The 19,555-nt window shown below is 46.2% G+C and overlaps 4 protein-coding genes across 4 annotated transcripts; 2 read left to right on the top strand and 2 right to left on the bottom strand.

Moving 5' to 3' along the window:
- The first annotated feature begins 266 nt into the window (after window positions 1-266).
- Window positions 267-7,333, top strand: F9C07_2282135 (putative phosphatidylinositol 4-kinase). The gene is made up of 11 exons (XM_071510544.1): window positions 267-463; window positions 512-695; window positions 757-3,462; window positions 3,510-3,630; window positions 3,676-3,828; window positions 3,857-4,223; window positions 4,279-4,650; window positions 4,711-4,966; window positions 5,048-5,251; window positions 5,308-5,595; window positions 5,648-7,333. Exons 1-11 carry the CDS (start codon window positions 456-458, stop codon window positions 6,905-6,907), a joined length of 5,919 nt encoding a protein of 1,972 aa, XP_071365088.1. The 5' UTR covers window positions 267-455; the 3' UTR covers window positions 6,908-7,333.
- Window positions 7,334-8,134: 801 nt separating this feature from the next.
- Window positions 8,135-8,974, bottom strand: F9C07_6997 (uncharacterized protein; the record flags this gene model as incomplete). Its single annotated transcript, XM_041285376.1, has 1 exon — window positions 8,135-8,974. One exon carries the CDS (start codon window positions 8,972-8,974, stop codon window positions 8,135-8,137), a length of 840 nt encoding a protein of 279 aa, XP_041144758.1.
- Window positions 8,975-9,282: 308 nt separating this feature from the next.
- F9C07_6998 (uncharacterized protein) lies at window positions 9,283-10,101 on the top strand (the record flags this gene model as incomplete). Its single annotated transcript, XM_071511556.1, has 3 exons — window positions 9,283-9,322; window positions 9,794-9,902; window positions 9,957-10,101. The coding sequence occupies 3 exons, from the start codon at window positions 9,283-9,285 to the stop codon at window positions 10,099-10,101; spliced, it is 294 nt and encodes a 97-aa protein (XP_071365089.1).
- Window positions 10,102-10,879: 778 nt separating this feature from the next.
- F9C07_2064530 (YT521-B-like domain-containing protein) lies at window positions 10,880-12,991 on the bottom strand (the record flags this gene model as incomplete). Its single annotated transcript, XM_071508698.1, has 4 exons — window positions 10,880-11,389; window positions 11,420-11,466; window positions 11,490-12,791; window positions 12,868-12,991. The coding sequence occupies 4 exons, from the start codon at window positions 12,989-12,991 to the stop codon at window positions 10,880-10,882; spliced, it is 1,983 nt and encodes a 660-aa protein (XP_071365090.1).
- Window positions 12,992-19,555: the final 6,564 nt, after the last annotated feature.

The raw sequence follows: 19,555 nt of genomic DNA on the forward strand, positions 1-19,555 counted from the left end.
GACATCGGCAGGTATACTTAACTGAGACAGGTCTTTATGTAGCTTTATTGCTTAATCCTTCTAATTCGGGAGTTTGAGAGCCACAATCAGATATATCGCGTCATATGAGATTCGCACAGGTGCTTGTAAGTTCCTGTCCATCTAGCTAACTACCGGCCTGTACCGTGACTAACTGACGTGAGTTAGCCTAAAAAACCGAGGACCTAGGTCGGTCGTAATTTAGTTAGCCAGGAGTACGGACCACGGAGACGTAGGTAAGTTCGGCCTCCCACGTGGGTCTGGGCTGGGGAGGGAACACGTACTATGTACAGTCCGAGAGCACTTTTTATTACTTGAATCGTCTGCCGTTCAGGGGCAACTCGTACGTTATCTCCCTTTCGCCTCTTACATGGTTGAGGGAAACAAGGAACTTAAATTATCTACACTCCGTAATCCATTTTGAAGTTATTCTTGAAATGGACGAGTGAGTCTTAATCTCATCTCTCGGAAAGTCTTACGCTGATTGGAACAGATTCTCCGCATCAATCAGACCCTCCGCGCTGGGGAAGCTTGCAACGCTAGCAGTCAGATCACCGGAGAGTGATGAGAAATCAGACATTGCCCGCATCTCTCGACAGTTTCAACTTTCAACGTCTTACCCGCATGACTTGAATGGAGTTCTACGAAATCAGGCGCCAACCTCGCGGGTGCCCATGGTCCGTCGTCAACGCTTGCATCTCGTACATCAATGAGAAACACATAAACTGACTTTCGTAGGGCATCCGAGAACTAGATGTGTTAATCGCATTATGTAAAGCTTCTCCTTCTGTGGACAAATCCGAGCATGCCTCTAGGTTGGTTGCACAACTATCTCGGTACCTTCCTGAGGCCCACAGTCAGCTTTTCCGTCCTTCACCTTTCCTGCATCACATAAAGCCTTCCCCTTGGGAGGCACTCACCAATAATGTCACTTTGGCTCTTCTTTCATTGGGCTCCGAATCTCGATATCCATTGCTGCGAGAGACTGTTCTCGATGCTGTTGAGAAGTACCTGGAACACTGCGCCAAATCTGTTCAAGCTGCGACGCCTTTCACACATCATGATTCTGGAACAGATTATCCCGTTACGGCTTATGAAGCCGTCAGTATATTATCAATTACAGTTTCCCTGGTTGGCTTTCTGGAGGCCTCCACTAAGTTTGCTTCCTTCTGGACAGCCATCGAGAAGCTTAGGATAATCGAGAAAATGCGGTCAATATTGTCCGAGGGCTTTAAGGTTGCTGTTGAGACAGCCTCCTCTATCGTACGTAATGCAAATATGTCTGACAACATTCTTCGAGATTGGAGGAGGTACACTCGGCGTTATGCTGCCGATGGACGCCCTTTAGGAGCCATGCTGCTGCAGGAAGGATTCATGCGCTTTGTCAAATCGTGTACAACTTCACTCGTCGGAGCACATAATATGTCAGAGGATGAGTTGCTGGACGATTATATGAGTGGTGTTGGCATCGCTAGGAGCCACGATACAGACGAAATAGCTCTTATTAATCGCACGGCAGAGGTCATCGATGATCAGATCAAGCTTCTAGAGGATGATTCTGATTATCTGCAGCTTGGCTCACACTTGCAACAACGGCTGACTTATTCAGTGAAGGCGTTCGCCTTTATCGGATACCTACATTGCGTTTTGAGTGGAAGGGCAAACAGCGAAGACTTCCTTCCTTGGTTAGAGAACACCCTGATGGATCCAAATCAAATGTCATGCCCTGAGCTGGCAACGGCAACTTTGAAAAGCATAGCAATAGTTGCGCGAATGTCACTAAACAGCGCTTCTTCCGGAAGTCGCTCTCTCTTGAGGTTCATTGTCGAAGGTGGCATCCCAGCTGGGCCCACAGCTTCTGTTGCTGCGAAATGCCTTGCCCAAGTTCTTGGTGTTATGTCTCAAGACGCCGTTATTACGACTTTGTACTCACTTGGGAATGTTCTGAGTCCTGGCTCGGGCACCGAGAAGGCATATCGTGGACAGTCAGTGGGAGATGTTCCTGGCCATAGCAATGCTTCCGCCAGTTTCTCCCAAGTGAAGCAAAATAGTGAGATCTCCCTTCTTGTCACTGGTGAGGAAGGCAGTATACATTATAGAAACGTTGTTCACGCCATTGTGACGATTGCTGCCCACTCTAATGACGAAAAAATAAGCGCCTTAGCACAATCTATGCTGCTTCAAAAGATCGGTAAAGTCAGTGCTTCTGTTGATGCCTATATCATCAAGGAAACTGCTGCGTTGTCTCTGAGCACAGCTCAAGGTGAATTTCACCTTCTTCTCAAGTTCTATGACCGGGCCTACTGGGACGGAGTCACTAAGGGATATAGCAATGTTGCTACCGCAGTAGAGAGCGCAATGGCCTACCTTTCTGTCACACTGCAGAGGAACACCCCACTTTACAGGACATATTTGACGCATTTGCTAGAGAGTATCGTAAATAAGGGAGACGCGACGGATTTTGAGAATGAGCGCCAAAAAGACATCACCTTAGCTCCTGATGATCTCAGCCCCCTTTTGAAACCACTGGCGTTGCTTGTCTCCGATCGAGCCACTCCCAGAAACTGCGCGGATATTGCAGATTATGACCAGGACATATCTACTCTGTTTCGTGATGCTTGGTTCAACATTGCCGTTCACGGGATTTCACTTACGTCGGCCGTTGCTCGAACTCATATGAAGGAGTTGCGCATATTGGCAAAACATTCGCCACCCCTTGTTTCTGAAGACCGCATGGAAATGCTTGAAAGTGATGTGGAGCTTAATACAATTCTCAGGCGTGGCATGGGGCCACAGCGTCTCGTGGAACAGAAAAAAATCCTGATTACGGAGCTTCCCAGCCGTGAATCTGAGATCAAGCGCTTAAATTATCCAAAAGCAGTTTTCCTTAATGCAGCGTTGTTAGTCGAAAGCCTCCGTGCATCTTCAGGAAACTGCACAAAAGTCCTCAGTTACTTCCGGGACCCGGCCTTGACTACCATCGAAATGGCTAGCTGCATGACTACAATTGCAGACAAAGTGGTAAACACTTATGTCTCGCTGACGCTATCTGGTAGACACGAAGATTTCTCGGTCCCATTCTTGTCGAAAGAACTGGGTGATTTCCTTGTGGCTTGCTGTCATAGAGTAGAAAGAGTACAGAACGTTGCTGTACTCTGCGCTAATAAGATCATCAAAGAATGTCCATCAGCTCTATGCGAAAAAGACTCTCTCTTTGCCCTCCTCGAACTCTTGACAGTCATGTGGCAATCCTGCCTTGAAGAAGAACTCGATGAGTTCGAGTGGAAACCCTCGTTCACTTCACCCACGGGAATAGTCAAAGTTGACTTACCTGATAACTATCATTTTAGAAGGAAAACTTTGGATGTGTTCCTTGAACGAGCTCGGGCATGGGTCACGGCCGTGATGGATATCGCCCCACTAGATATCAAAGGTCTCCTTCAGGTATGTCCCAATACTATTTTAGAAGCATTTCTCTCACTGGAAGCCAGACCTATTTATCCGCGTCCGAAGACAGCAATGGCTTTGGCAATATTTCTATGGGTAGATCGTTTGCACTTGATATGGGATCGCTTATCTCCAAAAGCGATCAGCGGCTGGGTAAGCGCAACGGTGCATAGTCAAGATTTAGTCCTAATGCATCTCATATCTGTTTAGGATCAATTGAGCCATATGGGATCAATAGGGTCGACGTTGCTTCTGAATTCATGGCCCAGTACACTACACGCCAAAAGTATCGATATCCAGATACGCAGTTGTCTAAATTTCTAGGATGGGAAAACAGTCTGTGTATCCTTATTAATTCAACAAGTTCATTGAGCTGATCAAACAATTGCAGGCCCCAGGATCAATGCACCTGTGCTGTTTCAGCTAAAGTCAAACGATGTTGTCGAGAATAGGCTATCCTTTTTATATGAGCAGATTAGCCTTGGCAATGAAGTTTCATTTCTGGAGGTTAGGGATTGGTTGCGAAAGGCAGCCGCTCTCTTGTGCTGTGGCGGTGATCATCATCCTTCCATTCTTCATTACCTCGTTTCTTTACCCTTTGAGATATTCTCGACAGAGTCTATAAACCTCGGAATCTCTCTGTGGCTGGGAGCGATCCATGAGAATCCAATTGTGGAGCCCAAGATTCTAGTTGAGGTAGCTGAGGCTTGGGAGAAGACAATCTTGCGTAAGAAGGGTCTGTTCGACCCATCCTTTGAGTAAGGCCTCTATTCTTGCATCTTGTACCATTAAAACTGACTTGTTGTGACTTAGTTACGTTGATCCATTGTACGCAAAGATTGAGCTTCTGCCTAGTGATAAGGCATTGATGCTACAAAAGCAACAAAAAGCCCACAAGGTTCTCTCGCCGCACTCACATGTTCTCCAGTTTTTTGAGAGCCACTTCAGTGCAATTCAGCTAGGAAATTTACAAGATCAACAACTGTTTTGTCGCCTCGTTGACAAGACATCTGTGGGCCTCATGCAAACGAGCGGGCATCCACTATCTCGGGAGCTTCACTTTCGTATCATTCTGTTTGGCCTTAAGGTCCTAAAGCATTTCAGCTTGGCGGACCCGGCCTCTTCTTGGAAGCTTAAAGACCAACTCTTGTCCGCCGCCCTGAGTTGGTTTAGACATCCGCCTAGGTATGTTATCATTGAAACCGCGTGCTGCTGAGGTTATTTGTCTAATATGTGCAACTGCAGGTGGTCCTTCGGAGGCAATCGATTACAGATCAAAGCTGAAGATAAAGTCCTCAGTGATGTCGCGTCTGCTCTGGCTAATGTCTCTAATGTCGCTTGTCACACGCTGGGACCGTATAAGTCATTGCAGGCTAAACAAGATCTGCTCTATACCCTTCTTGAAAATGAGAGGTCGCGTCTCAAGGTCTGGCTATATCCTTTGGATCAAGAACGTAAACATTACATACCTCAGTCTTCTGGAAGCAGGAATTTCATGGAGGTTCGTTGGCCTTATTTGCAACACCCATTCCGTTCTCCTTTTTCCGAGCACTCTTAAAGTATGAGTCTAATTCTATCTCAGGAGGCCACTTCTTTGTTACGGCTTGCTTGGGTTGAGCATCCCGGTTTAGCCATTCAACTTGGTGCTCGTTTCCCATCTGTGAAGCTGAAGAACGATATCCGTTGGCTATTGCTCAACTTTCCGGAAAAGGTTATCGATGAGCCCAGTAGCCTTGAAATCATGCTCGGTGCTACTCTTCCTGCAGATATCTCATTCCAGTTAAAGGTAGGGTTACGTACAAACTCGATAAATTCATCTCAGCTCAAGGCTAATTTTAACAGTATTTGCTTTACTGGGCTCCCGTGAATCCCACTGAAGCTCTGACATATTTCTTACCTGCTTATGGAAACCACCCATTCATACTGCAATATGCGATGAAAGCATTGGAAAGTCATTCAATTGACGTTCGTTTCTATTTTGTTCCACAGTTGGTCCAGGCTCTACGATATGATGCGTTAGGTTACGTAGAGCGCTATATCATGGAAACAGCTAAGCAATCTCAATTATTTGCGCACCAAGCAATTTGGAATATGAAAGCCAATTCGTACAAAGACGAGGATTCTCAAATTGTGAGTGAAGCGGCCCTTATCTGGAACGATTATGTTAACATATGGAAAACAGCCGGATCCACTCAAGCCAACCCTGGACAAATTTATGGACTCTCTTATTGCCAGTTTCACTCACGAGGAACGCGACTTCTATGAAAAGGAATTCTCCTTCTTCAATGACATCACAGGTATCTCAGGGAAGCTTCGGCCGTATATTAAAAGAAGTAAACCCGAGAAGAAAGAAAAGATTGAGGAAGAGCTTCGCAAAATCAAAGTGGAGGTTGGTGTTTACCTCCCTAGCAATCCCGATGGCGTTGTTGTCGGCATCGATCGCAAGTCAGGAAAACCACTCCAAAGCCACGCAAAAGCACCATACATGGCGACTTTCAGAATCCAAAAGACGAGGACTCGGTTTGATCCAGGAGGCGTCATAAGTTCTTTCGGACAACAGACCTTGACTCAGGACCAACAGGCCCGTTTGGACTTGGAGCAAGAGACCTACGAGGTTTGGCAGTCGGCAATTTTTAAAGTCGGTGACGACTGCCGTCAGGACATGTTGGCCCTGCAGATGATTGCTGCTTTTCGGAGCATCTTCAGTAGTGTCGGGCTTGATGTTTGGGTGTTTCCCTACCGAGTAACTTCGACAGCTCCCGGATGTGGTGTTATTGATGTCCTCCCTAATTCAATTTCTCGTGACATGCTGGGCCGTGAAGCTGTGAATGGGCTTTATGATTATTTCGTCTCCAAGTACGGCGGAGAGGATTCCATTAAATTCCAGGAAGCACGTACCAATTTTGTCAAGAGCATGGCGGCCTATTCTGTTATATCCTATCTTTTACAGTTCAAGGATCGTCATAACGGGAACATCATGGTCGATGATGCCGGCCACATTATACACATTGACTTTGGATTCTGCTTCGATATTGCACCTGGAGGCGTTCGCTTCGAGCGCGCTCCGTTCAAACTCACTTCTGAAATGGTTGCCGTGATGAGCGGTACTCAACATACACATGCTCATGCCTCTGGGGGTAATTCATACAACCCTACAAGCACACAACCCTATCGGTGGTTCGAATCCTTAGTTGTGAAGGCGTTCCTTGCATCCCGCCCCTACAGTGCTAAATTATCCCACATCGTCTCCTTGATGCTTGATAGCGGCTTACCCTGTTTCAAGCCTGATACACTGAAGAATTTCCGGGACCGATTTGTTTTAGAGAAGAGCGAGAGAGATGCGGCCGAATATATGCGGGAGCTTATCCGCAAATCTTACATGAGTGTCTCTACTAAGGGTTATGATCAATTTCAGTTGTTGACGAACGGCATCCCTTACTAGATCGGGTCGGATACCGCCGTAATTGTGCTCAATTGTCACCTTTCCTCCGTTTCGTTTCTATATCAATGTCTTTTAGCAGTCTTATTTACTTTTTCAAAGAGGCAGGAGTGGGGATGTAGGAGGGAGACTTCCGTACAGGGAATACCCCTGCCCCATTTTATACGCTCTTCAATCCCCTTCGAAGAAATCACAGTGACCCCACCCTCCTACAGTCAAGGGTGCTTATTCTCATAAATAATAGAAGAGTTGTGGCAATAAAAAGTAAAGCGAGGTGGAAATGTGGGGGCTGTACGCAGGATCAGTATCCTACATTTGTATTATGATCCCATAGACTTAAATCAACAAAGTATCAGAACGGGCACACATATAGTACCATAGTTTTCAAGCTATTAGCTGCTATGATATACATTTAATGGTATTCTGGGGAAGGCCGTTACACTTTCGTGTATGTATTAGAGCAATAATGTCGCTTTACAGTCCATACTACTTCATTTTATTGGGCAGATGCTTAACTATACTTGGAAAGTGTTATAAACATATGATGAACAACAAAATACAGACAGGTCGAAAAATATATGATGTAAATAGAACATTGTGTGCGAGAGTGTGATTGCAGTCATTAGGACACCGACAACCATTTTAGAACGACCTATCAACCATCTGGATATGTCATAGAATCGCGAGTGCAATGAACATGAGGTCTGACCAGCAGCGTTCGAAAGGAAAAGAACGAAACATAAACATACGCTAAATCAACAATGCGATCATTACCCTGGTTACAAAATGTTTTGCGTCGAAATTTGACTAAGACTCTGTCACCCTTTTGGATCTCTCACCTGGCTTCCTCTCTCTCTCTCTCTCTCTTTTTTATTTTTATTTTTATTTTTATGTTTTTTATTTTTTATCAAGGCTAATGTTAAAATAGTCCGGAGCTGACTGCGACAACGGCTCCGATATCTTTTCGTTCCGTAGATGAACCGGATTGATGTATCATGAAAAGGGCAGCCAGCTGACTGAACAGTCAGCCTTGACATGCCTTGCGAAGGTAGAACCGGAAGTACCACATTGATTAGATGCAATGGCTTATTTATCAAGCCCATTTCTGTTTTAGATTCTTCCCCTCGCCCGTCTCTCTTTCGTTTAAGTCATTGATCCTTGGCCCTTGTGGTAAGGAAGATGAAGTGCTAGACAGGAACGAAGAGGTAGAAAGAACTTAAGTAAGCGAGCCTAATCCATGAAATCTCCACGGAGTATTTTCTCCTGAAAGAAGTCCGGCTTATTTTGCCGGGGTTGCTTGGGCATCTCCCGGGCTGGTTGTTCCATTGAAGCGATGGAGGCCGCCCGCTGATGCTGCCCAGACTGAGCCGGGTTTGCTGTATGCTGTGCTTGAGGTGTATTTGAGGAGTTATTTCCAATCGACGGGGCACGCTCGGCCCGAGTTCGAAGAGCTTCGGACCAATTGAAGCCTTCGCCTAATGGTCGCCAAGACGGGTTAGATCTATCATTTTCAGAAATCACTTTGTGTGTAGTTGCAGCTACTGAAACAGTGGTGGTATTGATAGAAGTGCTGCTGGCTGGCGACGCATTTGAGCGCCGTCCAGCCACGGGTGACCAAGGAGAGGGATATCTACCATTGCCTGTGCTTCCTCCGCGGACATCTCGCAATGCTTGTGCGCCAAAGGAAACCCTCCGTGCGAACGGAGAGGTCGGCGTGACACTAGGAGGGCCATTCTCATTATCCTCTATGACCGCGTCCTCGAGGCTCGCGGGGTTAGATCCCATGGAACTGGACACACTACCATGTCGCAAGTTTCTTCCCCCAAACGGTGAAGTTTGAGTTGGTGAGCCTGAAAGCCCCAGCGTGGTAATGGATAGCCGTCGCCCATGGTGCGACTGTGCGTTGGCTACGGCACTAGCCATTGGACCGGTTGGAACGCTTGAGGTGGTCCCTTGATTCCCGGATTTCGACAGATAATCAGCTAAGCCAAGGCCTGATGCCAAGGAAGCTCGACGCTGTCGCGATGATGGAGGAACAGAGATGGGAGAAGTCGAACGACCGCCTGACATTCTATCGAGACCTTGGTGAACAATCCCGTGAGGTTATTCAACAGAGTTGATAATTTGGAAGGGAGTGTGACAGGGAGCGTGTCGGATATGGTTGAGGGGCTAGGTGAGCTCTTAGCCGGGCAAGACACACCCTTTTCCACGAGTATGAACAAGTCGACGTGGGCAGAAGCGTTGAAATATTCAGTGTTAACCGTAAATTGAGGCTACTACTTTTGTGCTCAGGGTATCATACACGGTATGACGTCAAACCCTCGTGAACAACTGGCAAGGAGATAGCAACAGGAGGAAGTGAAGCTCAGTACTCCGTAATGTGCAGACAGGTCTGTTATGGGGGAATCAGTCAGCCAGGTATGTCACACAAAGATACTGAAATATGAATGCATTCCCAACGATGCAACAGTAGTGACGACAAGAACGACAGGAAAAGGTGCTGAAGCCGCCACGGTTGGCAGAAGAAGAGCCACCACCAGGGAGGGATACGGGGTGCTATTAATGACCCAGACAAGAAACGGGAGGGAACAGAGGGGGGTCAAGCTAGGGAATGCGGAAAGAGCGGGTTTTTCATACCTTATGATCGACCAGCTAGCTGCAGAGGGGGTGGAGAGCTCCAGCATGAATGGGTTTCAATCGGTTTTCCTTGGCACAAAACTCGCCGGTGTATGGGATGAACTTTCAGGAGGTGGAGAAGACGCTAGCTCTGGGGAGGGCTACCACAAAAAGACCTCCCAAGGATCTACCATTCCAGGAGCTGTAGCTACTGTACCGGGGAATGAATCACCAATACCTCAGTAGTATTTTACAGATAGAGTAAGAAGACAGTTCGTTGGGAGAAGAAAGGGACACCCGATCTAGAGGGGGGGAACAAAAAGAAAAGGAATGTTCCTTTGAGTGAAACAGAAGATCAGACGAAGAATGACCTGTACAGTCAGTAAGGTTTAGGTAACTTTACCCCACGATTGACCGTGGGCCAGAACCGGTCTAGCCTCCTTGGGGTTGGATCCGGGGGCAACTCGATGATTCATCTCATGGCCATGACTGATGAGGTCAAAGGCCAAAAGATGGTTAACATGATATTGGATTGGACAACTTGGGAGGAGTGGAAAAGTTTAAAGGGGATAAAGCATTAGAACCTCCGCAGTATCTATCGATCAATCGATTTTTCTACCAATTTAAATCTGTCCGTTTTGACCCACACTGATCACATGTTAGCCTACCTCAGGTTACTACTTGCCAAGTTGAAGGGTTTTGGAAAGGGAGCCAAGATTCCATTAATCCTTTTGGAGCTTATTCGTGTTCTTATCAGTATTCAAGGCTAACTAACATTAGCTCAAATTTCCTTCACAATAGCCCCTCTTCCCCTCTCAGACTATGTACATTACTCAAGTAAGAACTTAGCTAACAAGTCGGATGACAATTGACAGTCATCTTCGAGAGATGATTTATACCCCTCGTCTCTCCAATGACCCCCCGCTACTCTCTCCCCCGAAGGAGCAGTTTCATACAACTCCTCTTTCCACACCGCACTACAAGACAAGAATATACATATAGGTAGAATATAGCGAAGGTATCTACCCTTTTCTACGACCCTAAACATCAGGGACGTAGGATATGATAGCAATTATTAGCCACACTGGAAATTATAGAACGATATACGATGTATCCCTCTTCGCCCTTCTACCACACCTTTCCCTTCTACCTTTCCTCTTTTCCTCTCCTTTGCTGTTCGCGGTCTTCTATTGTTCTTCTACCTTCATCCAAAGAGGGGGAGGAAAGTTTAAAATAATATGTAGCAAAACGAAAACCATACTCACGTATTGATTTATTTATAGAGAGACTCTGGGGTCAAGCCGTGAGATTCTGAGCATCAATCTATTCAGGAATGCCTCAGCTTCTTCTTCTTTCGCTTCACCCAACGTAAGGTGTGTGGAATAGCTGCACAAGCCTCTCCCCGACAGCCGGCTCAATTTCTGTGCCGTCTCGGGCAATCTTGATTTCTCGGTTTGCGTTCCAGGGGTTCCGCAAACCACGTGTGCGGTAGAAAGGGACTCGTTCTGTTGAAAGCCATTGGATCCGGAACGGCTTCCCGATAGACTGGAAGCCCGACTCTGCTACCTCCTCGGCTACCTCCGCGACGCTCTTAGCAATCTTTCTTCCGCCTTCATCTTCCGATGAGTCTGCTTCCCAGAACACAGTTCCCCGCGCAAGATCGTTGATGATCCGTCCATTTGGGGCGGTGGACGTCGCTGGAGTTGGTGTCAAATCTAAGTCCTCGGACTCGGCCTGGATGTGGTTGGGGCGAGGCAGCATCTCCATGATCAAGCCGTCGTCCTCTTGGATTGGCGACACCATCCGAGCGTACCCATAATACTCGCCAGACTTATTGGCGGAAAAGACAAGGTAGACATTATCAGCAGTCTAGGTTCCAACTGTATTAACTCAAGGTACTTTCTTCTTTGTGTCGCCTTCCACCTTCATTTGAATGTAAGACTCACCTGATAAGCATGGTTCAAGTTACCCTCGTTATGCGCCTGCGTTGCCCAGATCCCACTTTGTCTACTCAGTTCGAGATCATCCATAGACAGGCTTTTGACAATGAAATATCTGTTTGGCATTCGAGGACTCGAATATGTACTATCAACGATCTTTTTCACCAGCATACTTTCATTCTGTTCGTTGTGTATAGCGTCAGCACCGTTCTCAGCTTGAGATGAACAACTCGATGAATCGGGCTGCGGGGCAGAAGATATCGAATCTCGACGCAGTCGACAGACGAGACGTGCTCCATGGAACCTTGTGTCGTGGAATCTCGATAGTGCTGCAAGGCAGGCCACCTCCGTCTTGTAATTGACAAAGGCACAGTTACTTTTCGATATGAGAAAGACACTTTCAACATCTTTAGTGGCATCCCGTGCGAAGTAGTCTTTCAGTTCATTGATATCTGTCCCGGGGGGTAGATTGCCAACCCATAAAGCATGACCAGATTGCTTTGGCTTCCTTGGTGGTCCTCGCGGTGTTATGGGGCGGGTAAGGTTGATTGGGTGTGGAGCTGTACCACCCAAATGAATATCAGTCCGTGACAAAGGGGAACCATGAGCCATTAAATCTGCGGCATAGTTCTCCCTTTTCTGCTTACCCATCGCGGAGGGCGGAGTTTGGGTGGATCTCATTGGAGTTGACCCGTCCACGATAATCTTTGAGACATCATAGCCCGACTCTGGGGTACGAGACTTGGACCCTTTTGAAAGAGTTGTTGATGCTTTAGCAAAGTTCTCTTGGGTATTTTTGGATGGGCAATTTTGATGTAAATGGATTGTCACATTCGCCTGAACTGCACTATGTCCATGAGATGCCACATACGTAGGCGGAGCATAATAAATTTGCCCGTATTCGGCTGGCGGGATTCCCAAGTGTGTTGGTGAGCTGTATCCTAGCGGCTGATACCCAGGCCCAGTATGCTGAGATGGCATATGTTCTTGTTGTTGCTGCTGCTGCTGCTCCTGTGAGTAAAGTGAATATGCTTGAGAGAACGGGTTATGGACAGGCATATTCATGTTCGGTGTTGTCTCAAGGAACAATGGTAAAGGGTGCATTGATGAGTATACCACTCCATGACCAGGCCCTGTAGGCACAAAGCGCTGTGGCATCACACGCCGGTCAAAAACAACAGTGTCGGCTCGGTAGCCGGGTAGCGCGGACCTCATGCCGCCCATGCTCAGCGTGGCTGGAGGCAATCCACGGCCATTATGTCTCACATAAGTAGGATCTTCGGGATGATGATGTATACTATGTGGTCGAGAGTCCTGTAAGAACCCAATGTCTGTAGGAGGATGCTAGCTTTAGCATCGAGTTCTTCCGTTGCTCAGTAACTTGCGAATATAATAGGTGGTACTGACCAGACTTTTGAGTTGCAGTTGCCGATGAGTTGGCTTTGTTAGGGTTTGACGGTGGGTTGCCACCCGGTTCTACCCTTGCTGGTTTCGAATTGCTTGAAGAAACATTATCTGCGGTGTTCGTCATGGCAGGATCTAGAGCACCAGAAACACGCCCGGTGCAAAAGCAAGTCTCGAAGGAGTTAGTCGACCATCTACAGTGGATAGTGCCAACCCTCCCAGTATAGGAAGGAAACTACAACACATACCTTCCTTCCAAGGTTCTTCTACCTGGGTGCAATTGCTTTTGATGCTGTGGTAGTATTTCACTGCAGTGACAAGAATATGTCCATGCGTTAGATTATGCCGTGACCTCCGCAAAGCAACTTTCAAACACCTCTTAATGTGAAACAGTTGGGTGGGCAGAAGAAGGGCGCTGATAAAGGAGGGGGATTTGGGCGATGAACTGGAAAAGAGGGAAGAAAAGAGAGAGAGGAAAAAGCCAAAAAGGAAAGACGCAATAGCGATAGAGGAGCAGGAAGGGAGAGGTATGTGAGGGAATGAGGGATAAATGAAGAGATAGAGAGAGAAAGAAAGAATGCACTGGATATTTTGGGTGAGGCAAATTGGAATATGATTCCTAAGCCCAACGAGCAAAGCGGGAGTGGGAGGGGAATGAGTGCAATTATTGAAGACAGGAAGATTGCTGCTAGGAATTGAAGAGATACCCAAGCTGACTAGCCTAGCAGTCATACTAAGGATTTCTCGGATGGTACAATATTGTAATAGAGGGTCTGTGGACTGTGGAAACGGGCCTAAATACAGTCAAAATGCACGCACACGCGCACCCCCCGGTTAGCATGCCCCCTCCTCCCTCAACCCCACACACTCAAGCCTGAATCATAGGATAATCCCAGAATCAATGAGTGGAGAATGGGGGCTCGTCAGAAGTAGACGAGGAAATAAATTTCCCATAAGAATTCTAGAGGGTTGGTAGAAACCACAGGCATAGAGCAGATAGGGCCCAGGCGAGAGCAGAAACCAGAAAAAGTGACATTCAGAGGGCGATACTCGTGCTAGTGGCAGCATCTCAGAGGTGAGAAGACAATGGCGGCAAAACGTACGGTAAGAAGTGGATGGTGGATAGAGCTTAGTGGCTTTTGTATCAAGCCAAAAGGGGAAGAGGGCAGCCAGAGATGGGCTCGTCTTCTTGGCTCTCATTTCTGTTGCGACAGGGGACAAGGGAGAAAAATGACAACAACAAAAATAGTATAGCAGGAGGACCAGATCTGAATGACTGGTCGTTGAACTGAAGAAACGGACAAGAGTGGCGATATTTCACTTGGCCTTTCATCATGTATACCTTTGGGCCAGGGTAAATGGTAAATGCTGGGAAACGAAGGGATAAAGTCACCGGTATCAGAGAAAAGAAAGCCTCCTCACCTTTTCCTACTTTTGTTATGTTTGATTCTTTTGCCCCCTCTTCACAGGGAGCAGGTCTGGATAATTGACGGCGAAAACGATTGTGGTCCGGCGGGTCTCCACAATATAGACAGAAAGGATATAAGATATGAGTAATAGGTGGAAGATTGCTGTCTTGTCAATCAGGAACTCCTAATCTCCAATCGATAGATAAATGAGTGGACCAGACAATTAAGTTCAGTTTTAGAACTGTGGGCGTGGTTTGGCTTCTTTCGTAAACGTACGCCCACTAAAACTGAGGCGGTAAAATAGGCATGAAGAGAAGGGGTGAGGGATAAATAATGATTCCGGGAAGAGAACCCTCCAGACTCAGCATAATCCGTAGAAGATCACTGTCAAAATGTGGATAAGAGTTCCGGTGTGGAACGAGATGGGGCACCTTGAGACGTGTTCGTCTGGGCTCATATATAGGGCTAGTATTATATCGGTAAGAGGGACTGTACAGTGGCGGACAGACAGCTAACTGGAAAACAAATCCAGTAATGTGCAGAATATTCGCTGGCTTTTCCTCGTTATCTCCCGGGATTTGCCCTCTACCTACCCTACCCTTTGGTGTTTGCGGCGGTGGCCGTGGCTTGTAAGGCAGTATCCACAGGCGAGGCTTCACCTCAACATGCGAGCCCTTTCAAATCCCACAGTGGAAGATATGGCCTGATTCGTGAGCCGAAGTTGCCGAGAAGAGGCTGAGATTAGGGAGATATTACTGACAGTGAATCGCAGGATGTTTGACCAAATTGAAGCTGAAATCCCAGGACAATGTTTGAAATATTTCACCTGAGTGGAGAGATCCGTGACGGGTCCAGTATTTATTGAAGTATAAATCACAAATACTGAGGAAATATGATTGAAAGAAAGCCATTTGTCAGGAATGGCCACACAAGATCCGAACAGTGGATTATTACTATACTGTGTAAAAAAGCAAAGAAAAATGCAAAAAAAAAGGGCAAAAAATAAAAATAAAAATATTGGTGGAAAGGTATGGCTTAGTCAATCATGAAAAGAAGCCACTAGCGCGGAAAGGCATGAGATGCAATAATTGACTCGATGGCTGCGTTCTCCCACTGATGATTGGGTGCCGTTAGCATATCCCCTGGCCCAGTAGAAAAGATGGATCCGTGGTCGTTGTAACAGCTTGAAAACATCGAGTCCATTTTCAAGAGTAGTGATTGAGGGTTTGGGCCTAGTGGGCGCGATCCCATCGAGCACAAACATACCGGTGGCAAATGCTTAGGAGGTAGAGCTGACATCCATTGACTGGGTGTTGATCACATCTGAATTAATACGTATGAGGCAATGGATCTATGTGGGTGTAATCATGGCTGAGGGAAGTATAATGGTATAAAATGGCAGCAGAAGTATACTGATCTACACACATAAGCCACCAGGAGTCATGCAACGGCGTGACTGCATCCAACAATATGGTTAGTTAAGAATATAGGTAGTTCCGGCCTTCCGATGACTGACTGGCACCAATAAGTGGCGAGGATCGGCGTATTGAAGGACTCGATCGCCAGTGGACACCATGATCAATGCATGAGCTGTGGCTTCATACACATAATCTTGAGTGTCTGTCAATCACATAGACGTAATGTAGAAAATAATGAGATCATATCTGTCATTGTGATTGTAGGAAGAGGACACACTTTGATAATAACTATAAGAAGCAAGGGACGGCATGGAGAGATGGACTGGCCTGCGGAGTACTGCCATCTGAGTCTGGATTCTGGTCATGAGTACAGCAGCAGTGGGGACAAAGTCACCAGCGTCATGACCCTCCCGATGATTGTGGAAATTCTAAAAAGAGGACGAGAGGGCCAACGGCGCGTAACACCAAGGAGAGAAAATAGGATAATAAAAAAAAATAATTCCTATAAAAAAAAGAAATCGAAATTGAAAAATCCCCACCCTGAGGAAGACGAGTTGGTTGATCATAACCTAAGACGGAGGGCCATCAGAATCATAACGGCAGGGGGTACATTCCCACTAGGGCCCGATCTCCATGCTGCCCAGTGAAAACAATGGAAGATTCTGATGGGCTTCGAGACACACTTGGCCGGGTAGTTGGTCCACTGTCGGATGGAGACGTGGCGCTGGGGGTGCAACACCAACGGCACCACTTTTATCATTTCGGTCTCTCCCCTCTCGGCGCATGCCGTCTGAGAGGAAGAGGATCATCTATGATCTACCTGCAAGTCTATTCTTTTCACATTCATGATCCAACAAATGAGGTTGAGTAGAGTCATAAACTCGATGGAGTGAGCCTTAGTTAGGCACCCTCTCTTCAAGTGGCGTTGGAAAAACGGACTGGGAAACGAGCAACTAGTCCGAAGGGGAAAACCAGATAAAGTGTAAGCAATTCCCTTGGGACTCCATGGCATCTTCCTCCCCAGCCCAGTATAGACACGCCAAAGAGACAGAAAATAAAACAAAAGAAAAAAAGGAAAGAAGAAGAAACCTTGCAGTATGTGTGCCTTCTTAGAAGCACAAGGTAAGTACTGTATGTCGAGCGCCGGGCTAGGTGTCCTGCATCGTAAGCTTCAACAGCCTCTCAAAAGCCGAGGGAATTCAACGTACCCCACCTGGCTATTTACTTATCGGGTAATACACCTAGCCTGAGTCGGGTCTCGGCCAGCATGGGTCTACTAAGTTTTAAGAACAGATTTAGTACATTGGGCTGTGCCACCCTTCACGCCCCATACAAAAATGAGGATGAATTAAAAAAAAAAAAAAAAAAGAAAGAAAGAAAATATTAAGAAGATGATGATGATGAACAAAGAAAGGGAGAGAGCGCGCATTATAAAAATAGATTGATTTATAAATGGGTGAAAAGTACTATGTACACTAAGGAGAGAAAAAAGATCTCCGAGCCCATCCTTTTTGATTGAACTACACCAGAGGTCCACCTGACGGGATGAGATCCCAGCCAATCAATGATTTACTCAGTGAACCTCATCTCATCCGTCCTTCAGGAATCCTTCATAAACACACTTCACATGCGTTCTCTGTGTACCCATATAAATATCCCAGTGCAAAAGTGCCTGACTCGCCATTGTTTTCAAACTTCTTCTTCAAATCTAGTGAAGAAAAGTCATGAACTGGCTCCTGCGCCAGGTCGGCGGACACCCGCGCAAGTCATAAATATACTTTGTACAAAACAAACACAACTACCAAAAAAAAATCACATATACACCCAGCTGTGCTACACCGAATACAGAGGAAATCTTATGATTTATCACGCTAAGGCCCTCTGATTCCACAGCCTTACATAATCTACTCGAAGATGATTCTAGTAATATCCCGTGACTTAGGTATCAGCAGTGCCTAGCTAGAGTGTGTATTTTGATGGTTTAGATGCGCCGGAAACCTGATAGCAATGAGTGTGATTGGCGGGAAATCCATGCACCCAGGTTGTGGGCCTCTGATACGGTCCAGGATATAATTCTTAGTACATAGTAGAGGATAGTAGGCACGAGGTAGTGCTGGTAGCCACGCACCAACCTGAAGTATACCAAGTCAACATTATCAAGTTATTAATGGACCTAATCTTTGTATAAGCTATCGATAGTCAAACTTGCCATGTAGGCAAACCGGGCCCTGTGTCTGTCATCCTTGATCCATCAATCTATCTACCACAACTAGACTGAAGATACCCATCAAAGATCACACCAGGTTATTGTACATCTCTTGGGGCCAACATCCACTCAGGTTGTAAGGAAACTTCATCCATTAGTATATGGTTAAATACAGGCCACACTACCTGTAATATAGGACAGAACTTGCTGCAACCACCTTCTTTTTTGGCTGACACACCCTCCTGTCTGTGGGGCGAACCACCTCGTAGTAAGTATAGATGATTGATGTTTGCCACCCGGAGAGAAAGCGAGTGGACCACACCATCTACTACCAAGAACAGTAAAAGCTTTGATTGATGAGTGGATAGATAGATGCCGTGTGGTGAGACATACGTCAGATAGTGGTTCATATAAGAAATCTAAATGTGTGGCTGGTCAGAAGAAAGAAACTGCAAGGTGCGCCTATGACGTCATAATCTACAATGCGTGTTCATACTGCCGGGTCCATCGCATCCATCTCCATGTAGATCTCGACTCATAGGATTTGGAGTTGCCCAACATCCATTTTGTTTCTCTGTCTCCCTCCCTAATATTCTTTTAATTCTTATTTCTATGGGTGAATTGGGGGCTGGGAAGGGGCTGGGAAGGGGCTGGGTGCCCACAGTAGTAGTTAGTACTGTGCATCGTTGTCTATTAGGGCTAGATCATACGAAGCCATTTGTAAAATAAATGATTCTATCATAGGCTTCTGCAACGCCACAATTCACCTATTTAGTTGGCTTCTCTTAGGAAAAGAACTCCGAGAGGCTATCTTCGGAGAAAAATCACCAAACGAAATGAAGGCCATTGGGCCCGTTCTTTTCTCCATCTGTGATGTGTGTCCTGAATCAAATGAGCCCGCAATTTCTTGAAGTCCAGAAGTGTGGCAAATTGACAGTCGTCGTTGGCCTCCAAATCTGCGAGAGGGGTTGTGTGGTCTATCCCTAAGCACCGTGCCAGTACATGGAAGTATTCTATCGATGAGAGAAGCAATTCTACTAGTTAGTACAGTGGTGCTTTTATGCAAGTATTACAGGAGCAGCTGGGTGTCATGCGAAGACTGAAGTTTGCATTCGCTGAAAAAAGTACTCTCTATTTATACATTGTCCCTGTGACTATGCTTTTCCCTTTCAATGTCTCTCTTCATCGACTAATCGAATCAACCCGCTCAGTGTAGGTATATGTACTTCACAATAGACGTGTATGATAACTAGAGACAATGGGCGACGTATAGGCAAAGAATGGAGACAGCAAAATGCAAGTATGCTCTATCAATTATAAACTATACACTGGTCATATATAATCTTTGCTACTATAAGTATCTTGTCAGCTGTCACCATTATTAACATTATGGCCAAGCTCTAATCCTATCATAATGGGACACTCTTCCTCGGATACGCTTGCAATAAAAACAACCAGATTTCACCCACACCCCAACACACACAAAAAGAAAAAAGGGGGGGAGGGAGAGAGGAGACCCAAAAGTGTTGAATGGTATAAAATGTGTGCAAATTAAGCCCTCGGCATTAGGGAATGCAAAGGAACAAAAGTCAATCCATGAGAAACGGAACACAATGTAGAAAAGGAGGGAAGTAAGAAAAGAAGACACGGAGTCAATC

This window comes from Aspergillus flavus, chromosome 3, assembly GCF_009017415.1.
Source record: "Aspergillus flavus chromosome 3, complete sequence".
Classification (NCBI taxonomy): Eukaryota; Fungi; Ascomycota; class Eurotiomycetes; order Eurotiales; family Aspergillaceae; genus Aspergillus; species Aspergillus flavus.